At 40.3% G+C, this 16,702-nt stretch overlaps 3 protein-coding genes and 1 long non-coding RNA gene across 5 annotated transcripts; 2 read left to right on the plus strand and 2 right to left on the minus strand.

Moving 5' to 3' along the window:
- Positions 1 to 3,886: 3,886 nt before the first annotated feature.
- Positions 3,887 to 4,700, minus strand: LOC114749884 (protein FD-like). The gene is made up of 3 exons (XM_028938424.1): positions 4,350 to 4,700; positions 4,102 to 4,187; positions 3,887 to 3,963 (listed from the first exon to the last, which is right to left on the minus strand). Exons 1-3 carry the CDS (start codon positions 4,570 to 4,572, stop codon positions 3,934 to 3,936), a joined length of 339 nt encoding a protein of 112 aa, XP_028794257.1. The 5' UTR covers positions 4,573 to 4,700; the 3' UTR covers positions 3,887 to 3,933.
- A 1,608-nt stretch (positions 4,701 to 6,308) lies between these two features.
- Positions 6,309 to 11,394, minus strand: LOC114749890 (la-related protein 1C-like). 2 transcript variants are annotated; one of them, XM_028938429.1, is made up of 6 exons: positions 10,698 to 11,386; positions 9,874 to 10,441; positions 9,654 to 9,798; positions 9,485 to 9,575; positions 7,701 to 7,772; positions 6,309 to 7,165 (listed from the first exon to the last, which is right to left on the minus strand). In XM_028938429.1, the coding sequence occupies exons 1-6, from the start codon at positions 11,172 to 11,174 to the stop codon at positions 6,905 to 6,907; spliced, it is 1,614 nt and encodes a 537-aa protein (XP_028794262.1). In that variant the 5' UTR covers positions 11,175 to 11,386; the 3' UTR covers positions 6,309 to 6,904. The 2 variants fall into 2 exon arrangements, with proteins under 2 accessions (XP_028794262.1, XP_028794263.1); XM_028938430.1 differs by lacking the exons at positions 6,309 to 7,165; positions 7,701 to 7,772 and adding an exon at positions 8,119 to 8,197 and having other exon boundaries at positions 10,698 to 11,394.
- Positions 8,197 to 16,329, plus strand: LOC114749892 (uncharacterized). The gene is made up of 3 exons (XR_003740598.1): positions 8,197 to 8,357; positions 12,098 to 12,103; positions 16,319 to 16,329. It is a non-coding gene; the product is annotated as an uncharacterized LOC114749892 (long non-coding RNA).
- On the plus strand, positions 13,364 to 15,191 carry LOC114749891 (probable cinnamyl alcohol dehydrogenase 6). Its single transcript, XM_028938432.1, has 5 exons — positions 13,364 to 13,554; positions 13,653 to 13,766; positions 13,854 to 14,081; positions 14,184 to 14,626; positions 14,720 to 15,191. Exons 1-5 carry the CDS (start codon positions 13,460 to 13,462, stop codon positions 14,920 to 14,922), a joined length of 1,083 nt encoding a protein of 360 aa, XP_028794265.1. The 5' UTR covers positions 13,364 to 13,459; the 3' UTR covers positions 14,923 to 15,191.
- Positions 16,330 to 16,702: the final 373 nt, after the last annotated feature.

Raw genomic sequence — 16,702 nt, forward strand, 5'->3', positions numbered from 1 at the left:
CCCGGTATGCCCGCCCGTGCCCACCAAAAAAACGCCCTGCCCAGCCCAAAAAAAAGTGGCCCGAAGAAAAAATGGGCATTTTTGGGCAGGGCTAATCACAGGCAGGGCTGGGCCACGGGCATGGCATGCGGCCCTGCCCATTTGGCCTTGCCCAAAAAAATATATATGTATTTGTGATTATTTATATTATAATATGTATTTTTTTGCTAGAATTATAATAAATATAGTGCAATATTAAGATATTATATTTCAATACAAAGGAAATTGCTCCATAAGACTCTACATTTTTAAAGTTTTAGTTATTTTAGAAATACCACCTTTTTTTTTTAACTTTTCTAAATTACTTTGCTATGTACTATAATTGTCTTTTAACTTTTTCATGTTGATATTACTTCATATATCATGAAATTATACTAATTTAAATGTGACATATAGAACACTATAGATTATATTGAATCATAAGTTAATAATATAATTGAATATGTTAACGTAACTTGTATTGTGAAGATTGATGCAAATCATTTGAACTTTAAGGCTTTAATTATAATTTTTTATTGTCTTGTTTTTTAAAAATAAGGATATTATTTAATTCCTGGAGTATAGATATTTATTAAAACATACAGTAGTATTTTAAATTTCAAGACTTGAATTGTAACATTGGGCAAGAAAAGCCCGCCCTGCCCAGCCTGCATTAGCCCTGGCCAAAATGTCTAGGGCTTCTACTGGGCAGGGCTGAGCAGCGGGCTGCATTTTACAGCCCGCATATCTTTCGGGCTGGGCATCGGGCAGGGGTTCTGCCCTGCCCAGCCCTGCCCATGCACACCCCTAGCAGAAACACTAGCCATTATGCAAGGATTACAAATTAGCTGGCCAAAAGGATTTAGGCGAGTTATGCTTTACTCAAACTATATTGAAGCCATAAATTTGGTTTCGCGAGGTTGCAATGCGGATCACCCTTTTTATGACATTATAAATGATGCACGACTGCTTCTGAATAGAGATTGGCAGGTCTTGCCGTTCTTCATCTACAAGGAAGACCTCTCCAGACTCTAGTGCAGACCTCCTAGCTAAAGCTACTCATAGTTTGGACACCCCGTTTTGTGTTTTCGATCACCCCCCATCCTTTCTAAGTAGGGAAGGATGACGAGAGTTTACTTGTTTCTGTTTTAATTTGTTGGTTCTGTAATGACATCACTTTCAATTCAAAAAAAAAAAAAGATCCCCGACCTCAGCAAGTTCTTTTTTTGGGCCAGCAATTTGCTCTTACTGGGAAACACGCATGTATCAGAGTCACCGAAATCGAATGAATCCCTCTCCCTCTCTGTACCGCCGTTCCCTCCCCACCCTCTCACTCGCATATCACGACAAAGTCAATTTCCTATTTTCAGAACTACCGTCAACCAACGTTTCTGCATACTGCAATTCCATCCCCTCGTCCTTTGACTTGACTCATCCCGAATGTCCTCCTTTACGCCTCTCTCTCTCTCTCTGCACGCCTGCCGGATAGGAGTGAGCAACAAACCCATTACCCGCTAGCCCGCCTATAACCCATGAAATTTTTGCCCATTTAAGCCCGCCCAATTAGCCCAAATAAGAGATTATAAATGGGCGGGCTTAAATGGGCAGGGTAGCCCATTAAACGGGTTGGGCTATGGGTAAGGTATTGGGCTGCCCATACCCGCCCATTTAAGTTTTAAGTTTTTAAAAATATTTTTATTCTTCATTTAATTGATGATATTGTTTCTCATTCATATTTTATCAAACCTTCATACTTGTCTAAGTTTTTATTTTATCCTTTAGGTAAAAGTTGGAACTTTCAAAGTTTATAAGACTTTATGATTGGTGACTATTTTTATGATTTTATCAGACTTTAATTGTTTGTGAATCTAAGTAAGGTTGTGTGATTGAATATAGTTGATGTTATTTCATATTTGATTTGCTATTTGGCATGCAAAATTTATTGACAGCTTCATAAAGTTACATATATAAAATTAGGGGTGTTCAAAGCCGGCCCGTCCCGGTCGGCCCGTTCCGGTCCCGGTCTTATTGGGACGGGACGGATCCGTCCCGAAATTTTTCGGGACGGGACAAACCGGGACGAGACAAAAAAGGGACCGGGACGGGACGGGACACAGGACGGGGTTGTCCCGTCCCGGTCCCGTCCCGGTTCCTTTTTTAAAAAAAAAATTAATTTTTTTAATTTTTTATATAATATCATTTTTTTCATATTTTTTTAAGATTTGAGACTATTGTATGGAACTATGGATATATTTATTTAGAGTTTTTATATTTGTTAATGATTTGAGATTATTGATGATTAGAATTTTTAGCAAGTTTTATTGTGTTAAAAGCTTTTGTTTAGAGTTTTTAATAACTATTATATGTAATATTTTGAGCTTTTGTTTAAGAGTGCCCAAACAAATAAAAAAGATGTTTTTATAAGATTTAAGCTCAAAAAAATATAATTAAAAAAATTAGATTTTTTTTAAAAAAATTAAAAAAATTAAAAAAAAATTAAAAAAATTTTAAAAAAATTATTTCGGGACGTCCCCCGGGACGGGCCGGGACACGGGACAGAAAATCTGTCCCGTTACTGTTCATCGGGACGGAACCGGGACGGGCCTGTCCCGGTCCCGATCCGTCCCGTGAACACCCCTATATAAAATAATTATATTGAAAAAAAATTTAAAAAATAAATGGGTTACCCCATAACCCGATCAGCCCAAACGGGCTGCCCCGTAGCCCATTTAATATGGGCTAAATGGACTACTACCGGGTTATGGGTTAGCCCATGCCCATTTATAAATAAATAGGCGGGCTATGGGTTAACCTTCGAGTTAGCCCACCCCGCCCATTGCTCAGTCCTACTGCCGGATAGGACAGGTTTTCTTCACCGCACTTGAATTTTTCAGATGGTTGGGGCGCCAATCGCCATATGAGCTGTGTTGGGTAAGAGGGAAATGTTGAGGCAATGGTAATCAATCAGAGTGCTCACCATGCTTTAAACAGCCTTCTCCAATTTGTATGCTTTAAAACCACCGAATAACACCCCATTCCTTTAAACAGCCTTCTCCGACACATAACCCGGTAACGCATTCCACCTGGTTTTCAAAGCAAGGTGTTTCTTCTCCTTCCTCTTCGTTCCTGTCACACACGCCTGCCTCTACCCCAGGCACCCAATATTAATGCCTCTCCCCATCATTCATGTCATCTCGTTTCAAATCAGCTTCACTGCAGTTTGATCAATTTATGTCGTTAGCTCAGCACAAGCACAAGATGTCCCCATACAGACGAGGCGGGATAAAAAGGATGGTATTTTTAACCAAACATGTCTGAAGACTTTCATTTACGCCTCCCCCCTTTTCTTTTCCAGACGTGTTATGCAAAACCCCATTCCCCCCAAAATTGCATCCTCATTGGACCCAAAAAAAGGTGGCTGCTCATACGAGCAGAAGACAAGTTTCGAGAATTTGATTCTTTTCCCTCAAAAAGAAAATATTTACAAATATAAAAGGAACTAGTGACGAAATATATGAAGTTCTGAAGCTAGAATACAAAAACATGCTCTGGAATCTGGACCGACCTCATATTTCTTTTTCTTTTTTCTTATCTCTTCAACGCTTTGCGGACCCCTAATGGAGATGTAGCAAACCTAGTGTTAATTGGTGAGCCAGAGTAGGAAGCGACAAGAGAAGAAGCAGGGGGCGATGTGAAAGCTCTTTCTTAATCCTCAAAATGGAGCTGTCGAGGTTCTAAGCAAAGTACACCTTTTGAGATGCCGATCCAAGGACCTCTGGCGGAGCTGCAACCGATGGAACGTCATCAATAATGAATATTGGATTCACTAACATCGCCAAAAGCTCTGAGTACTGTCTTGCACTGCGAATAAAGGGGTACTTCGGTTTCTTTGTTTGACACACAGTGGAGATTGAGTCAAATACATAGACCAAACTCCACTCCACTCTAGCTTTTCCCAAGAGTCATTGAAAAAAAAAAAAAAAACTTTTAAGCTCTATGGAAACTTTAAACACATTCCAAAATGGAGGGTAATGAGATTATGACCCAAAATAAAAAAAGATAAAGGAAACAGAAAGAGCGGACCTTCTCTTGCTGTCTTCTGAGTCTGGCATTCTCCTCTCGTAGACTTGCAAGTTCGCGTTCTAACTCGTTCGTATAAGCCTGGGGATATTAAGGTCTGAGTGTCACGACTCACGAATGAAACAGAGAATGCTGAAGGGACTGGATAGTGATGGGCACCAACAATAAAGGTGGCGGGAAATGAGAGAGAGAGAGAGACTCCTGTATAGGGGCCCTAGAGCAAGCGGAGGACTCTCTGTTCTAGATCATGCGCTGATGGCGGGGATCAGAGGAGCCGTGGATTTGATGGCGGGTTCTCTTGTTGCTGGGGATGCGAGAGGAAGAAGAATGAAAAGCAGAGGAAGAGGGAGGAGAGAAGAAGTGATGAAGTAGGGAAGTGTGGGAGATGGGGTAATGGCAGAGAGAAAAAAGTTTGATGTCGCTCCACACCTCATCCATGGTTTTTGTAACTGTGCTGCTGCCGTCGCCTGCCATGCCCCTCTCTCACTTTGCAATTCCGCCCTAGACATTCACAGCTCCTCTTTCGGTCAATCTCTTGGGAAGGATGACGTCATCAACATGCAACTTTTTTTTTGGGGAACTAAAGGAACAGGAAACTACAAAAAAAATCACCTGTTCTCTCTGATAAGTCCAAAATATTCTTAATTCTAAGAGTGTGTTTAGTAAGTACGTTAAGCGAATGAGCTAAGAAGTTTGAGAAGGTGGAGTAAGCCTGAAAGATTCGTTTGTTCCTTCCGACTGTCTCATAGCTTCCAGCAGAGCAGGTCAAATTTGATCATTCAAACTTGACTATTGTTCAGTGGGTTGAGGTTATGGAGCATCCACTCAACAAAGGAAGGTTGGGAGCGTAATTTATTAGTAAAGCGCCTCCTCAGGCCTCACCAAAAAAAAAAATACATAAATAAAAAATTCCTCAGCCCCTCACGAGCTGTCATTGCCAGCTGGGTGCCGGTCATACCCTGCTAGCTTCGCACACTTCTGGTCTAGTCGGCTCAGTCTCCAGTTCGATCCGATTGATTTGGCCCTGTAGGTTTTCTTTTTTTCTTCTCTTTCCTTTTGTTTCTTAGCACTCTCATTTATTTTTTAACATCATAAACTATTTAGTGATACAATTTTATCTTTAAACTAATAAAAATGGAGTAATTCCACCCAACATAACAGGTTCCTCTTAACACCGTTTGCTTAATTGGCACATGGGCTTTTTTTTTTTTCCCAAATAATGATAGTCATGCATTGTGGCAGCCACAACTTGTCCATCGGAAGCTGAAAACCCAGAATTGGGAGGGAAAATGGGGGGGGGGGGGGTGAAGGTTTTCATCATAAGATTATGTTCCTATAAAAGTTAGAGATGGAGAGGTGGGAGAGAGAAGGGGAGAGAGGAGAGAGAGAGAAAGTTGCAGAGAGGAAAGAGGAGGATCAAGATTGCAGAGGAAATCTAGAAAGTGGCAAAGCGAAGAGTGAAAGAGTTACGAGATACTCTATCTCTGATTGTAAACCCATTTGAATCTGATGAGAGTACTCACTAAGAAACGGGATGTGAGAATGGAGAGGCTAAGCACAAGTGATGAAGTGAGTGCAGTGCACTTTACGGTGATGCACAAGGTGTGGCCACAACGCAGTATTTATCATTATTAAATTAAAAAAAAAAAAGGGAAATGCCCATCTATTGGTCAGCAAACACAGTTAAGAAGGGTTGTTAAGTTGGTGGGATTGCTCCATTTTTATTAGTTTGGGAGTTAAAATTATACTACTAAACACCTCTGAAAATAAATACCCTTTTTGGTTTTTTTTTTTTAAGGAAATGAGTAAAACTCCTTCGGAAACACAAAGAAACATGCAAAATCAAGGAGATTTTTAGTTAATGTTAAACATTTTTTGAAGTGATCCCTCAACGGTCGTGAAGACACTTTTTATTAAATAACTGAGAAATTTCAGACTCCCCCTTAATTAATATTGAGCAAATCCTCTGGGCGTTCGAGTTCGACCATCACCTCTCACGCTTGGAATTACGAATCCATCTGATTTTGCTTTGCCATTGTTAAGAGCGACTTGTAACAATCAAATTATTCGCCAGCATAACAACTAGCACTGAAACGTACAACCTCCCCTGATTATCATTTATCTTAAAGGAAGAATATGACTACCACCAAATTATATGGCCGGACAAATGTAAAACATACTGCTTGGAGGCGAGGGATGGAAGATCCATCAGACTCAAAATAAAATATCTACATTGAAACGCAGGAAGAATAATAAATGAGGAAATCCTTTAATAAAATAACATTATAAAAAAATAAAATAAATAGGCCTTGAGAGATTTCTTTTATCTGTCACGCTTATGCGGGTACATGAAACTCGGCAGTGCAGCACCTGGGCTCAAATCATCCCATCGGAGAGTCTCTCCTCATTTCTCTCTGGTATGAATCCATCCCACAACACAGGCTAACCACAAACGACAAGAAAATCATCCGAAGCAAATATAAACTATACAAATCTGTTCATTAAATCCGTCCGGACCAAAATTCTTAATTTGTTCTATGTCTGGTCAACCTTCCTTACCTTAAGATGTAATTATGAATAAATCCTTATTTCACCTCCTACGTGACTCAATCACTACCAAAATCGAGCTCCGTGACTGTGGAAGAAATCAGACTCCAAAACAGCCTCTCTTCCCATTCCCAAGATAAGAAAAAAAAAATCTAATAAAATTAGGGAGAACAAAAAAAATCAAAGGTAGTACCCAGTACGGATACTGGATAATCAGCTGGAATAATTTGTGGCTCAAGTATATTATTTAGGCGCAGTCTTAATTGGTGTTCCCTGAAGTATCATCGGTTGGAAGCAGAGGATGACAGGAAGAATCTGTTGGAGATCTTTCTTCTAGAGCTTCTGACGTAGGGTCTGAATTACCTCTATCTGTAGCAGCTTCACCCAGAGCAATCTTTTGAAAATCAGTTGCTACGTTATTGCAGCTTGATCCAACAGGAGATGATGAACCAGAATCAGCTCGAAGCTGAGATGAGGGCAGCCACTTCATCCATTCATTACGCCTCCGCATCTTGTCACCCTAAGACAAATAGTTGGGTGAGGTCACAGCACCACCAACAAAATAATTACCTTCTTTTGTTAAATTAAAAGCATAATCATCACTTAAACATTCAAATTAAAAGCCAAATTTACACCATTGCCCAACTCACCACCCCATGCAAGCAATAGATAATACTCCCTATGATTCTAAATATAAGAGTTAGTTGAAAAATTTATTTTGATCTTAAATTTAAGACCTCAGTCCTCTTTTATTTCTAATATTTATTACTTTTTTCTCAAACTACCCTTACTGATTGCATACACTCACATACATAAACGTGTGAAATCAACAAGGGTAGTTTCCAATGTAAACAACTAAAAGGAGGGGTACTTTAGAAAACCAATACATTTTTAACAAATAAGTAACTTAATTAATTTTCTTAATCTGTATTAATTATCTAACTCATACTTTTAGGACCAAAGGGAGTACATTGCATGTAAAGAGTGTGCTGATTGTGCATCGAACGAGAAGCTAATCACATAGATAAAACCATAAACTCAGACATACTATTTACCTGTACTTCCACAACCGCAGAATTTCTCAATGAATCCAGTATCACCTGAATGTTGTTTGTCAAACTTTTAACCTACAAAACAGATCCAAGTGAAGAAAAAAACAAACTGCAAGAAGGAATTAAGGCTACTAAGATTTTACAGTGAGATCAATACACAAACGGACTCCTGAAAGATACTTTTATCACAATAACGGACTGGATATAAGTTGTTCTTTAGAGGTGTTTTGATATGATATGATTTGATTTCTTCTAGTGAAATTTTGCCCCAGGACTTTTTTCCCGCCACTGAGAGGGGGTGCGTTCAAGATTAAGGAGACAAATAAATAATATCCTAATATTTTAGCACACAGCTGCTTCCTGAAACAAAGAAATCTTTAGTCAGGATTCATAGTTAGGTTTGGCATCTACATTAAGAGAACTGCCAGAGAATTTTCATCCCTCTTCAATCACACTGTGTATCTTTCCCTGTTATCTCTGTTAAACAAAGAACCAATTGCCTGTATGCATACATAAACAGGTAAAAATCATTAAAGTTCGTTATTGAATAGCGTTAATTATTCAAACATTTTACCACTAGAAATGGATAGTTACACAAATGAAAGATTGACATAATAGAAGACTGATGATTTCAGAAACATCAGAGTTTCATCCTCCTTTGTGCGGTGGCACACGATTTCAATCATATAAAACTTTGAGATATGCTTTACATTGAAACAGGACTGGAAAATCCACACACTTAAAGGTGCATAAGTCGTTCATCGCCCTTGGAGTGTATAAAGGAATCAATGTCCCTAAGTCAAGTCAACCATAAGTATGACCCGCCAAATGCTCGGACGATTAATTTTTTACAGACTTTACACTCAAATCTCATAACCAAGTTTCCACATCCAATTACTTGGGAAACCAAAATACCTACGAACCAACTACCACCTATGCATCCAAGAGCTAGTTCTCTTTTTTTTTTTAATATACCTTCGTTGAGTTGTTTTTTGCTCGTTTCACAAAAGAAAACTATCCACGTTTCAAAATACGTAACAGTAAAAAAATAGTTGAAAGGCAAGGATGATCATTCAGCTTTTAGAAATCTTCCTAGAATGTCAGGGTCAACGTCTTTCCCAGGTGTCAACTACTGCAAACATGAACACCCTATCAAGAGTGCGCTAAAGCACACGACTATTCTTCTTCCATCATTTAATATTAAAGGCATTGTATACATTCAATAAAAATATTTCAAGGAACAGGATAATGAAAACGTAACACATAATTAAAAGAATATATTTACATAAATTATATTTAAAAAAGATATGCAGATTACTATCCTCATGCCCTAGTGTATCGTCCCTTCTATGTAACTTATTTTCTGCACTTAAAAATATATTGCGCAACAACTGGTGAGAACTGACAGATGTATAGCATGCATTGGAAAAAAAGAAAAGAAAAGAAAAACCGAGATATCAGGCTTCATACACAGGAGATACGTAACAAAATCAGGTTCGCACATCCTTGTTGGACATCATTGAAGGTGGGTTATTCATCATCCGGATTTTTTTTTTGGGGGGGGGGGGGTGGGGGCGCTTGCTCCTCTTAATTGCATGGCTAAGTAACAGCAAAAGGGATGTCAAAAGAAATCTCTGAAGATTAGGCAACTCAATATAAGAACTACTCAATAAATGCACCAGTGAAAATAACCCATTCTAATTTTTTCAGTTATGCGATAAACTATGTTCAAAGGATCCAAGGTAAATTCGTTGGAAGTATTGCCTAATTGAAGACAATAAACTTACCCGACGGAAGTTTGCTATCAAAGCAATGGGAACCCAACCCTGTTCATCCATGTTGGATCTTAAAAAATCATCTTTCACTAGATTAGCATCACTGTCAAAAACAAATAAAAGATTCAAATTTCAGTTTTTACAAAAAAGAAACAAACATCACAAAGCACAATTAAGTTACCTAAAGTAATAATCAATTTGGTTCATTAGCATATTTGTCAGAGGAGGTTCTGCAACAGGGAGAAACATGGCAGGAGGAGGACCATGAGTAATGAACGGCATGCCCCTGAACGGCTCTAGTGGTAGAGTTGGGAAATAATAAAATTCTGGAAAAGAAGAGAATACATTAGCCCTACTTTATTTTATAGAAACAAAATTCTAAAAGGGCAAAAGAATTCCACCTGGAAAACCCATGGGGTTTGCAAAGGGTCCCATGGGCGGAGGGGCAACAAATGCAGGAGTATTAGGAGGGGGGTGCCTCACTAATCCCCTAGGAGACATCCTCTGTTGGTGTACTTGAGCATCTCTAGAGTTTGCATGATTTCCACGATCATGGTCACGCCTACCCCCGTGGTTATTATGATAGGATCCATCCCCACGTTGATGGGGCCCGAAATTGCCTCTGCGGGGAGGATTCCAATGATCATTCACAGCAGGCACAAAACCCCCAACTGGTGGTCTTGTATCCCAGCTATTGTTCCTGTAAGGGATTTCCCTTGGAGAATGATCTGAAACCCCTGGCACCACATTACCATAGGTACTTACCGGTATAGGAAATACAGGAAAGGGCGGTGGTGGGGGAGGTGGGGGAGGATTAGAAAAGCTGCTCTGAGCATGACCAACCCCAGGGCTGTTGCTACCTCCACGCTTCATTGACCTTTGTCTATGATGCACAGCATAGTTTGTTGCAGAGTTAGGCTTTGCATTGTTAGTAGGTTGCTTTTGAGGGGATTGTAAAGTGCCAGAGCCCTACAAAAATATGGCAACATACATGAATATACAGATTCGACATCTTTTCCCAAACATACATACTAACCGATTGCCGGACAAACGCAGAAAAAAAGGAGGCCACAACCTAAGCGGCTGGTTTTAGTGACCGATGAACCTACACGCCTATAACTTCGTTGCCGGAAAAAGGTGAATCTTCTTGCAACCATTCCCTTCTATCTTTTCCAATCAACTAGTAAAATGGACATAAAAACTAGGGCAAGTATTGTAACCAAACCTGAGAGGGGGAAAGTGATCCGTCAAAGGCAGTCTTAGAGGAGGAGTCAGCTGACATTTTGGACGAAACCTTCGTGGATTTAGATAATGCGGGCCAAGTAACAGCACCCATTACTGGACCAGCCTCGACAACGCCGTTCGAAGGTTTGCTCCAAGCGGGCCTCTTAGAATGACCCGCATTGGCGTCGGAAGCGTCGGAGTTATCTACGGCAGCAACATTAGAATTATCCGGCAGCTGCGTTAAAGGTGCTTCCTTCGGAGGAAAATCAGAGAATGGCGGTTGGTCGGGCACGGAGGCTGTGAGTGATGACGAAGAGGAAGATGATGAAGGCGGCGATGGATGAGATTCGCACTCCCCACCTCGTACAACTTGAGCCCACGGAGATGGCAGGTTTTTTCGCGGGAATTTAGGGCTATTGGTATCCCCAGCACTAGTCGGCGAGCGATGATCAGATGAAGAATCAGTTGCAGTGACCATTTTCAATTAGGGTTTTCTAGCTTTGTACAGAAAAAGAAACTGCAAAGGAAAATTAGAATATAAACGAAGCCATCAAATGACCAGATAAAAATTGGATACTGCCATTGAAGAATGAAGGGAAAAAGGAATAGGCAGGGATTTCTTTGTGTAGGATGACAAGCTGTGGCGACTCAGGGACGGATCTTGCTTGGGAAAAGAACCCTTTGAAGCAGTCCCCTCTGTTTGTTTTCGGACTCAGTGCAAGTTATAGCAACCCACACATACCCAAAAAAAAAAAAAATAAATAAATAAAGTTTAGAATTGGTTAGTTTTGTGAAGCGGCAGATTTTTCATTGATTTTGCTATTATTAATTTTGGGTTGGCTTAAAATTATTTGTTTTATGTTAATGTTATGTTTCTAGGTCAATTTTTTTGTTACGTCTCGGATCATTTGAATTTTTCGGAGCTAGCCTAGATGAGTAGACGGTATGTATATTTAAATAACTTTTTTAATTTTTGTTTTTGGCGAAATAGGTCAATTAGATTTGTTGCAAATTAATTGAGGCTATGTTAGGATAATTTTTTTGAAGTATTATCATTATTAGATTTTCACTTAACTTTTCTGATCACTTTATTTTTAGTCGCGAAACTTTTGGTCACCTCTTTCAAAAGATTTAAACCCTCTTGATTGAGTTTGTCAATTGGGCCTCGATAGAAGGATATCAATTATCAATCATTAAATTGTAATTACATGTGCTAAAATGAAGACATCTATTTGAGGCTCAAAACTAGTCTCAGCCCACTATGTTTACTTGGGCTTCTCGTCCAAAATTTTCTCGAATCCCAAACATAAGTTGAGGCCCAGAGTCATTATAAGCCCAGGCAACAGCTAAGTGGGAGATTAATCGCATTCCTCGTCAACTACTCCCCTATCCCCCCTCCAGACGTGTGTATCGTAACCCGTGTTTTCTTCTTGTCTCGTAATAATATAACACAAAGTGAAATTTAATTTCATCGTTTTGTTTAGTCGAAGACATTTAGTTTCATCTTCAATATAAAACTTCAATCATTTATTATATTTATCTACATGATTGTCTGTGTTAAAGTGTTTGCAACAAATGTTAGCTTTAATACATATGATTACCAATAATGTTTGGATACAGGTGTACTTAACAGCCTAATCTATCTTCAATGGTGCACTCAGCACTTTAAATAATTTAGTGGCGTCGTTTTGCCTTTGATATAATAAAAACAGTGCAATTTCATCCAAAGTTAGCTGTTCTTTTAACTCTGTTAGTGCAATTGGTATCAGTTTATAAATACGTGCCATTAATTAAAAGAAAAAAAAAAAAAAGAAATGCGCAAAAGTCAATTGCATCCAACGGAATTAAAAGGAAAGTTAACTTCGATTGAAATTGCAAAATTACACCATTAAATAGTTTAGAGTGCTCAGTACACCTCCAAAAATATATTAAGGTGTCAAATGCACATTTACCCATAAAAATTTTAAAAAATCAATATTTATTTATTACTTATAATTAACTTAACTAATTTGTTTATTGTTTACAAATTAGATGCCAAACTTTTATTAAGAAGTAAAGGAAGCATCACATTATCTTTATCCCATTAAAAAACAGCAAGTGGTTATGGGTGATTTGATAAAAAAAAAAAAAAAAGGCAGTTTATTTGAAATTAAACCTAAAAAAATTTCTTTCGATTTTCTAACTCAGCAATATGGTGGCAAGTTCACAAGAAGCAACGAGGAATCAGGCAGTCAGCGCTTCCTAATGCTTTTACCATTTTGATTGACTTGACGGGGAATCCCAATCTCAACAACCCAACGGCGTACAATTTTAGCCCCTCGTTATCCGATGCCACTCTGAAATCTCAATAGTACCTTTTGTTCTTTATATTCAACTCAACTCAAGTCTCTCTCAAGGTGGTTTTAGGGTCCCATTATGCAGTAATCAGATGCTACCACATTATTTCATCATTATGCTAGTTTCTGTTCATACTGCGCCATTGCCTACCATTGACTTGTCGTTTAGTGCTAATTTATTCATTTATTATACACTAAAAAATGTGAGGGAATCTGCCATATGCCCGCCGGGTAATTTCGCGCGAGCCACGCCAAGTCACCAACCGATAAGATTTAATATAGGTAGTTTTTGCGCGGTTCCTGTTGCAATGTGGAGGCATTCCTCTATAAAAACCTGATCAACAGCCTATCCGCCGCGCATCACCATTCCGAAGCATTGGAGCGACAGAGACAAGACAGTGGGCTCGTGCTTCAGAAACTCGTTGCAATGGCCGAGACCACGCCCAATCACACACAGACCGTTTCTGGATGGGCTGCTCACGATTCTTCTGGCGAAATCACCCCTTACACTTTCAAACGACGGTACTCTCTTCTCCTTTCCTCCCCCTCTGTGATGCTATTATTGCCGTTCCTTTTATTGAACGTACCATTCATTGCTGTCTCCGCCTAAATACGTGCAGGGAGAACGGGCCTAATGACGTTACTATACAGATCTTGTATTGTGGGATCTGCCACACTGACCTCCACTATGTTAACAATGACTGGGGCATCACCATGTATCCCGTAGTTCCCGGGTAATTCCATTAGTATTGCAATTTATGTGCGAATCTCTCGCTCACAGACAGGCAGGCATAGGAATATATAATGATATGTGTTGACAGGCACGAGATCGTGGGGTTGATAACGAAGGTGGGAAGCAACGTGAAGGGGTTCAAGGAAGGAGACAGAGCAGGGGTGGGGTGCTTGGCAGCCACCTGCTTGGACTGCGAATACTGCAACAGTGATCAGGAGAACTACTGCCAACAACTACAGTTCACATACAACGGCATCTTCTGGGACGGCAGCATCACCTACGGTGGCTACTCCAACATGATAGTGGCGGACTACAGGTTTCTCTTCCCCACTGAATCTTAGTTCTTGCGAGCAGAGTATATATCGTTCGAAGGGATCATTGATATAACAGTGGGGGTGTTTGTGTCGAGAATGTGCAGATATGTAGTGCGCATACCGGAGAACCTGAGGATGGAAGGAGCGGCGCCGCTGCTGTGTGCGGGGATAACGGTGTTCAGTCCGATGAAAGATCACGGACTGGTGGAGTGCGGGGGGAAGAGGATAGGCGTGGTGGGCCTGGGAGGGCTGGGGCACATGGCGGTGAAATTTGGGAAAGCGTTCGGGCACCACGTGACGGTGATCAGCAGGACGGCGGGCAAGGAGCGGGAGGCGAAGCAGAGACTAGGAGCTGATGAGTTTATAGTGAGCAGCGACCAAAAGCAGATGGAGGGAGGGAAGAGGACGTTGGATTTCATACTGGATACGGTGTCGGGGCAGCATTCTCTGCTGCCTCTCCTGGAACTGCTCAAGGTCAATGGCACCCTGTTCATCGTGGGTGCTCCCAACGAGCCCCTCCAGCTGCCCGCTTTTCCTTTGATCTTCGGTATTCCCTGCCTCATCTGATCATATCATGTCTCAGCTCTCTGGTTCTTTCCTGTGAAGTAATTAATGATGGGCGTGTTATGCGTACGTGCAGGGAAAAGGGCGGTGAAAGGAGGCATCATCGGAAGCATGAAGGAGACGCAGGAAATGCTGGAGCTTTGTGGGAAGCACAACATCACGTGCGACACAGAGTTGATAAGGCCCGATCAAATCAACCACGCCATGCACCGCCTCGCCCACGACCATGTCCTTCACCGTTTTGTCATTGACATTGCTTCTGCCTCTCCTGCTCCTTAATTCTTTTTCCCTCTCAATTCTTCTTCAACAATAAAACACACAAACACACACACGTCCCCCCTGTTCTTCCTGATTTGTATCCACCCCAGTACCTTTTGAATAAAATATGTAAACGACGGATGAAATATTGGCAAATTGCAAATCAAGCCACCAGCCAGTAATAGATTCCTGAGATGACGCTGTTTCTTATATTGTCTCCGTCCATGTATATTAATATTGATGGTTTTATACATTGATGTACCCGGTGTCACTGTGCTTAATTCCCATCTCTTCAACGTCTCTTCATGAGCAATATGCAAAACGGACTCATACAACTAGCCCGGCGATGCGAAGGAAAAAAAGAACATAGTTTGGGATGACTGGGTTAGAGTTTGAGAGGATTTTTTTCCAAAGCGGCAGTTGCTGGAAATTTCAAGTCATTTCAAGGTCCGCACAAGAGGCGTAGCTCAAATTATGTACGGCACATCTCCAATCATTTAGGAGGACTGCGGGACCCACTCTAATGACTCTTTATCTTTTCACCTCGTACCTGACACACAATCAACAATTCAGAGCAAAGAAAAGACCCCGAAAATCTTCTCTGATTTATAAATATGTAGGACATTGGAGTGCGAGACCCTCCTTTTCAGAAACAGAAAGCAGAGTATTATTATGCAAGTGTTCTTTTGCTTTCCTGAAAAGGAAAGAGGAGCATATATGTATTTGAGTAAGGATAATTGGTTAATTGGAACAAGTTACACAGAAGTAAATCAAAATCGAGAGAAACGATCACAATCTGTGATGATCTCAACAATTAACGGGTTAACAAACTGCCAAATGAATTTCTTCTCTTCTGCTCGACATCTTCCCAAACACCATTCAAGCATTCAATCTCATCCATCCAGAGAAACCGATTCATCGCATGACTGCACGGCTCAAGAAACCCCCTGGCTAGGAGCCTGTCACTACTTAATTCTCTCCATTCTATCCTCAACTGCTGTGCCCTATATTTTGTAAACAACTTCTCCAACAGATCCCGCTCCTCATTCTCTTCATCGTTCACCTTCTCAATACTTTTTTCTAATCAATTGTTAAGCTCCTGAAGCTGCTTATTTCTTACCCAGGTAAAAAGCAGAAAAAATTTGAGGAAGAAGAGACAAGCGTGAATGAAGAATGCCTTGAAGCCTTCAGAACAAAATCCAGATATTCTGATGAATTACGGCGTGGATACTTTGAGTCAGATGGTTAAGAGGATTTTGGGGCAGGCAGCTAGTCATAGAATTTCATGAACACGAGTGTAGCTTTCTGGATCAGCTGCAAGAGCTTGAACAACATACCTACTTGTGCTTCTTACCATAATAAATAGATCCAGGAGATTCGTTTATTGGAGAAATTATGGACAAACAATGATAAATAGGTGGATTCTCCTATGTGCACATTAATCCCTTTCGTGCTCCTCAAACGGCGTTTATTGTTCATCACAAAGGAAGGCTTTGTCAAGTGGGTCTTGATTTAGGCCTTTGCCGATTGGTTTTTCGTTGCTTCCACTTTTTCCCCCCTCGAAAAGTTAGTCGGTTATATGATATGCCAACGGTTCAAGACAAAAATAGAGACATGCCAACGGTTTGTGACGATTTCTTCATTTATTTTATTCTACAATATCTATAGTCTGGATTCACTGAAACTGAATCAACCCACAGATTTTTCTTTCGGAAATTGGAAACTAGAATAACCCCTGGCATCCGTAAGGAGGATGTGAATTTTTCTTAGTGATGAGAAATTCCCCCAAAAAAAAGGATAA

The sequence above is a fragment of the Neltuma alba genome, unplaced genomic scaffold, assembly GCF_004799145.2.
Source record: "Neltuma alba isolate B1F8T4 unplaced genomic scaffold, ASM479914v2 tig00006214_pilon, whole genome shotgun sequence".
Lineage (NCBI taxonomy): Eukaryota > Viridiplantae > Streptophyta > Magnoliopsida > Fabales > Fabaceae > Neltuma > Neltuma alba.

Bases quoted from the DNA above. Each gene is read 5' to 3' on its own strand.
- LOC114749884 (XM_028938424.1), bottom strand. From the start codon at position 4,572: ATGGCAGGCGACGGCAGCAGCACAGTTACAAAAACCATGGATGAGGTG. The intron at 4,188-4,349 runs GCATGATCTAGA...TCAGACCTTAAT, and splicing joins CTCTGATCCCCGCCATCAGC to ATCCCCAGGCTTATACGAAC. The intron at 3,964-4,101 runs GTCCGCTCTTTC...GGGAAAAGCTAG, and splicing joins TCAGAAGACAGCAAGAGAAG to AGTGGAGTGGAGTTTGGTCT.
- LOC114749890 (XM_028938429.1), bottom strand. From the start codon at position 11,174: ATGGTCACTGCAACTGATTCTTCATCTGATCATCGCTCGCCGACTAGT. The intron at 10,442-10,697 runs GTTTGGTTACAA...ATATTTTTGTAG, and splicing joins GATCACTTTCCCCCTCTCAG to GGCTCTGGCACTTTACAATC. The intron at 9,576-9,653 runs GTAACTTAATTG...TGTTTTTGACAG, and splicing joins CAAATTGATTATTACTTTAG to TGATGCTAATCTAGTGAAAG.
- LOC114749891 (XM_028938432.1), top strand. From the start codon at position 13,460: ATGGCCGAGACCACGCCCAATCACACACAGACCGTTTCTGGATGGGCT. The intron at 13,767-13,853 runs GTAATTCCATTA...ATGTGTTGACAG, and splicing joins ATGTATCCCGTAGTTCCCGG to GCACGAGATCGTGGGGTTGA. The intron at 14,082-14,183 runs GTTTCTCTTCCC...GAGAATGTGCAG, and splicing joins ATGATAGTGGCGGACTACAG to ATATGTAGTGCGCATACCGG.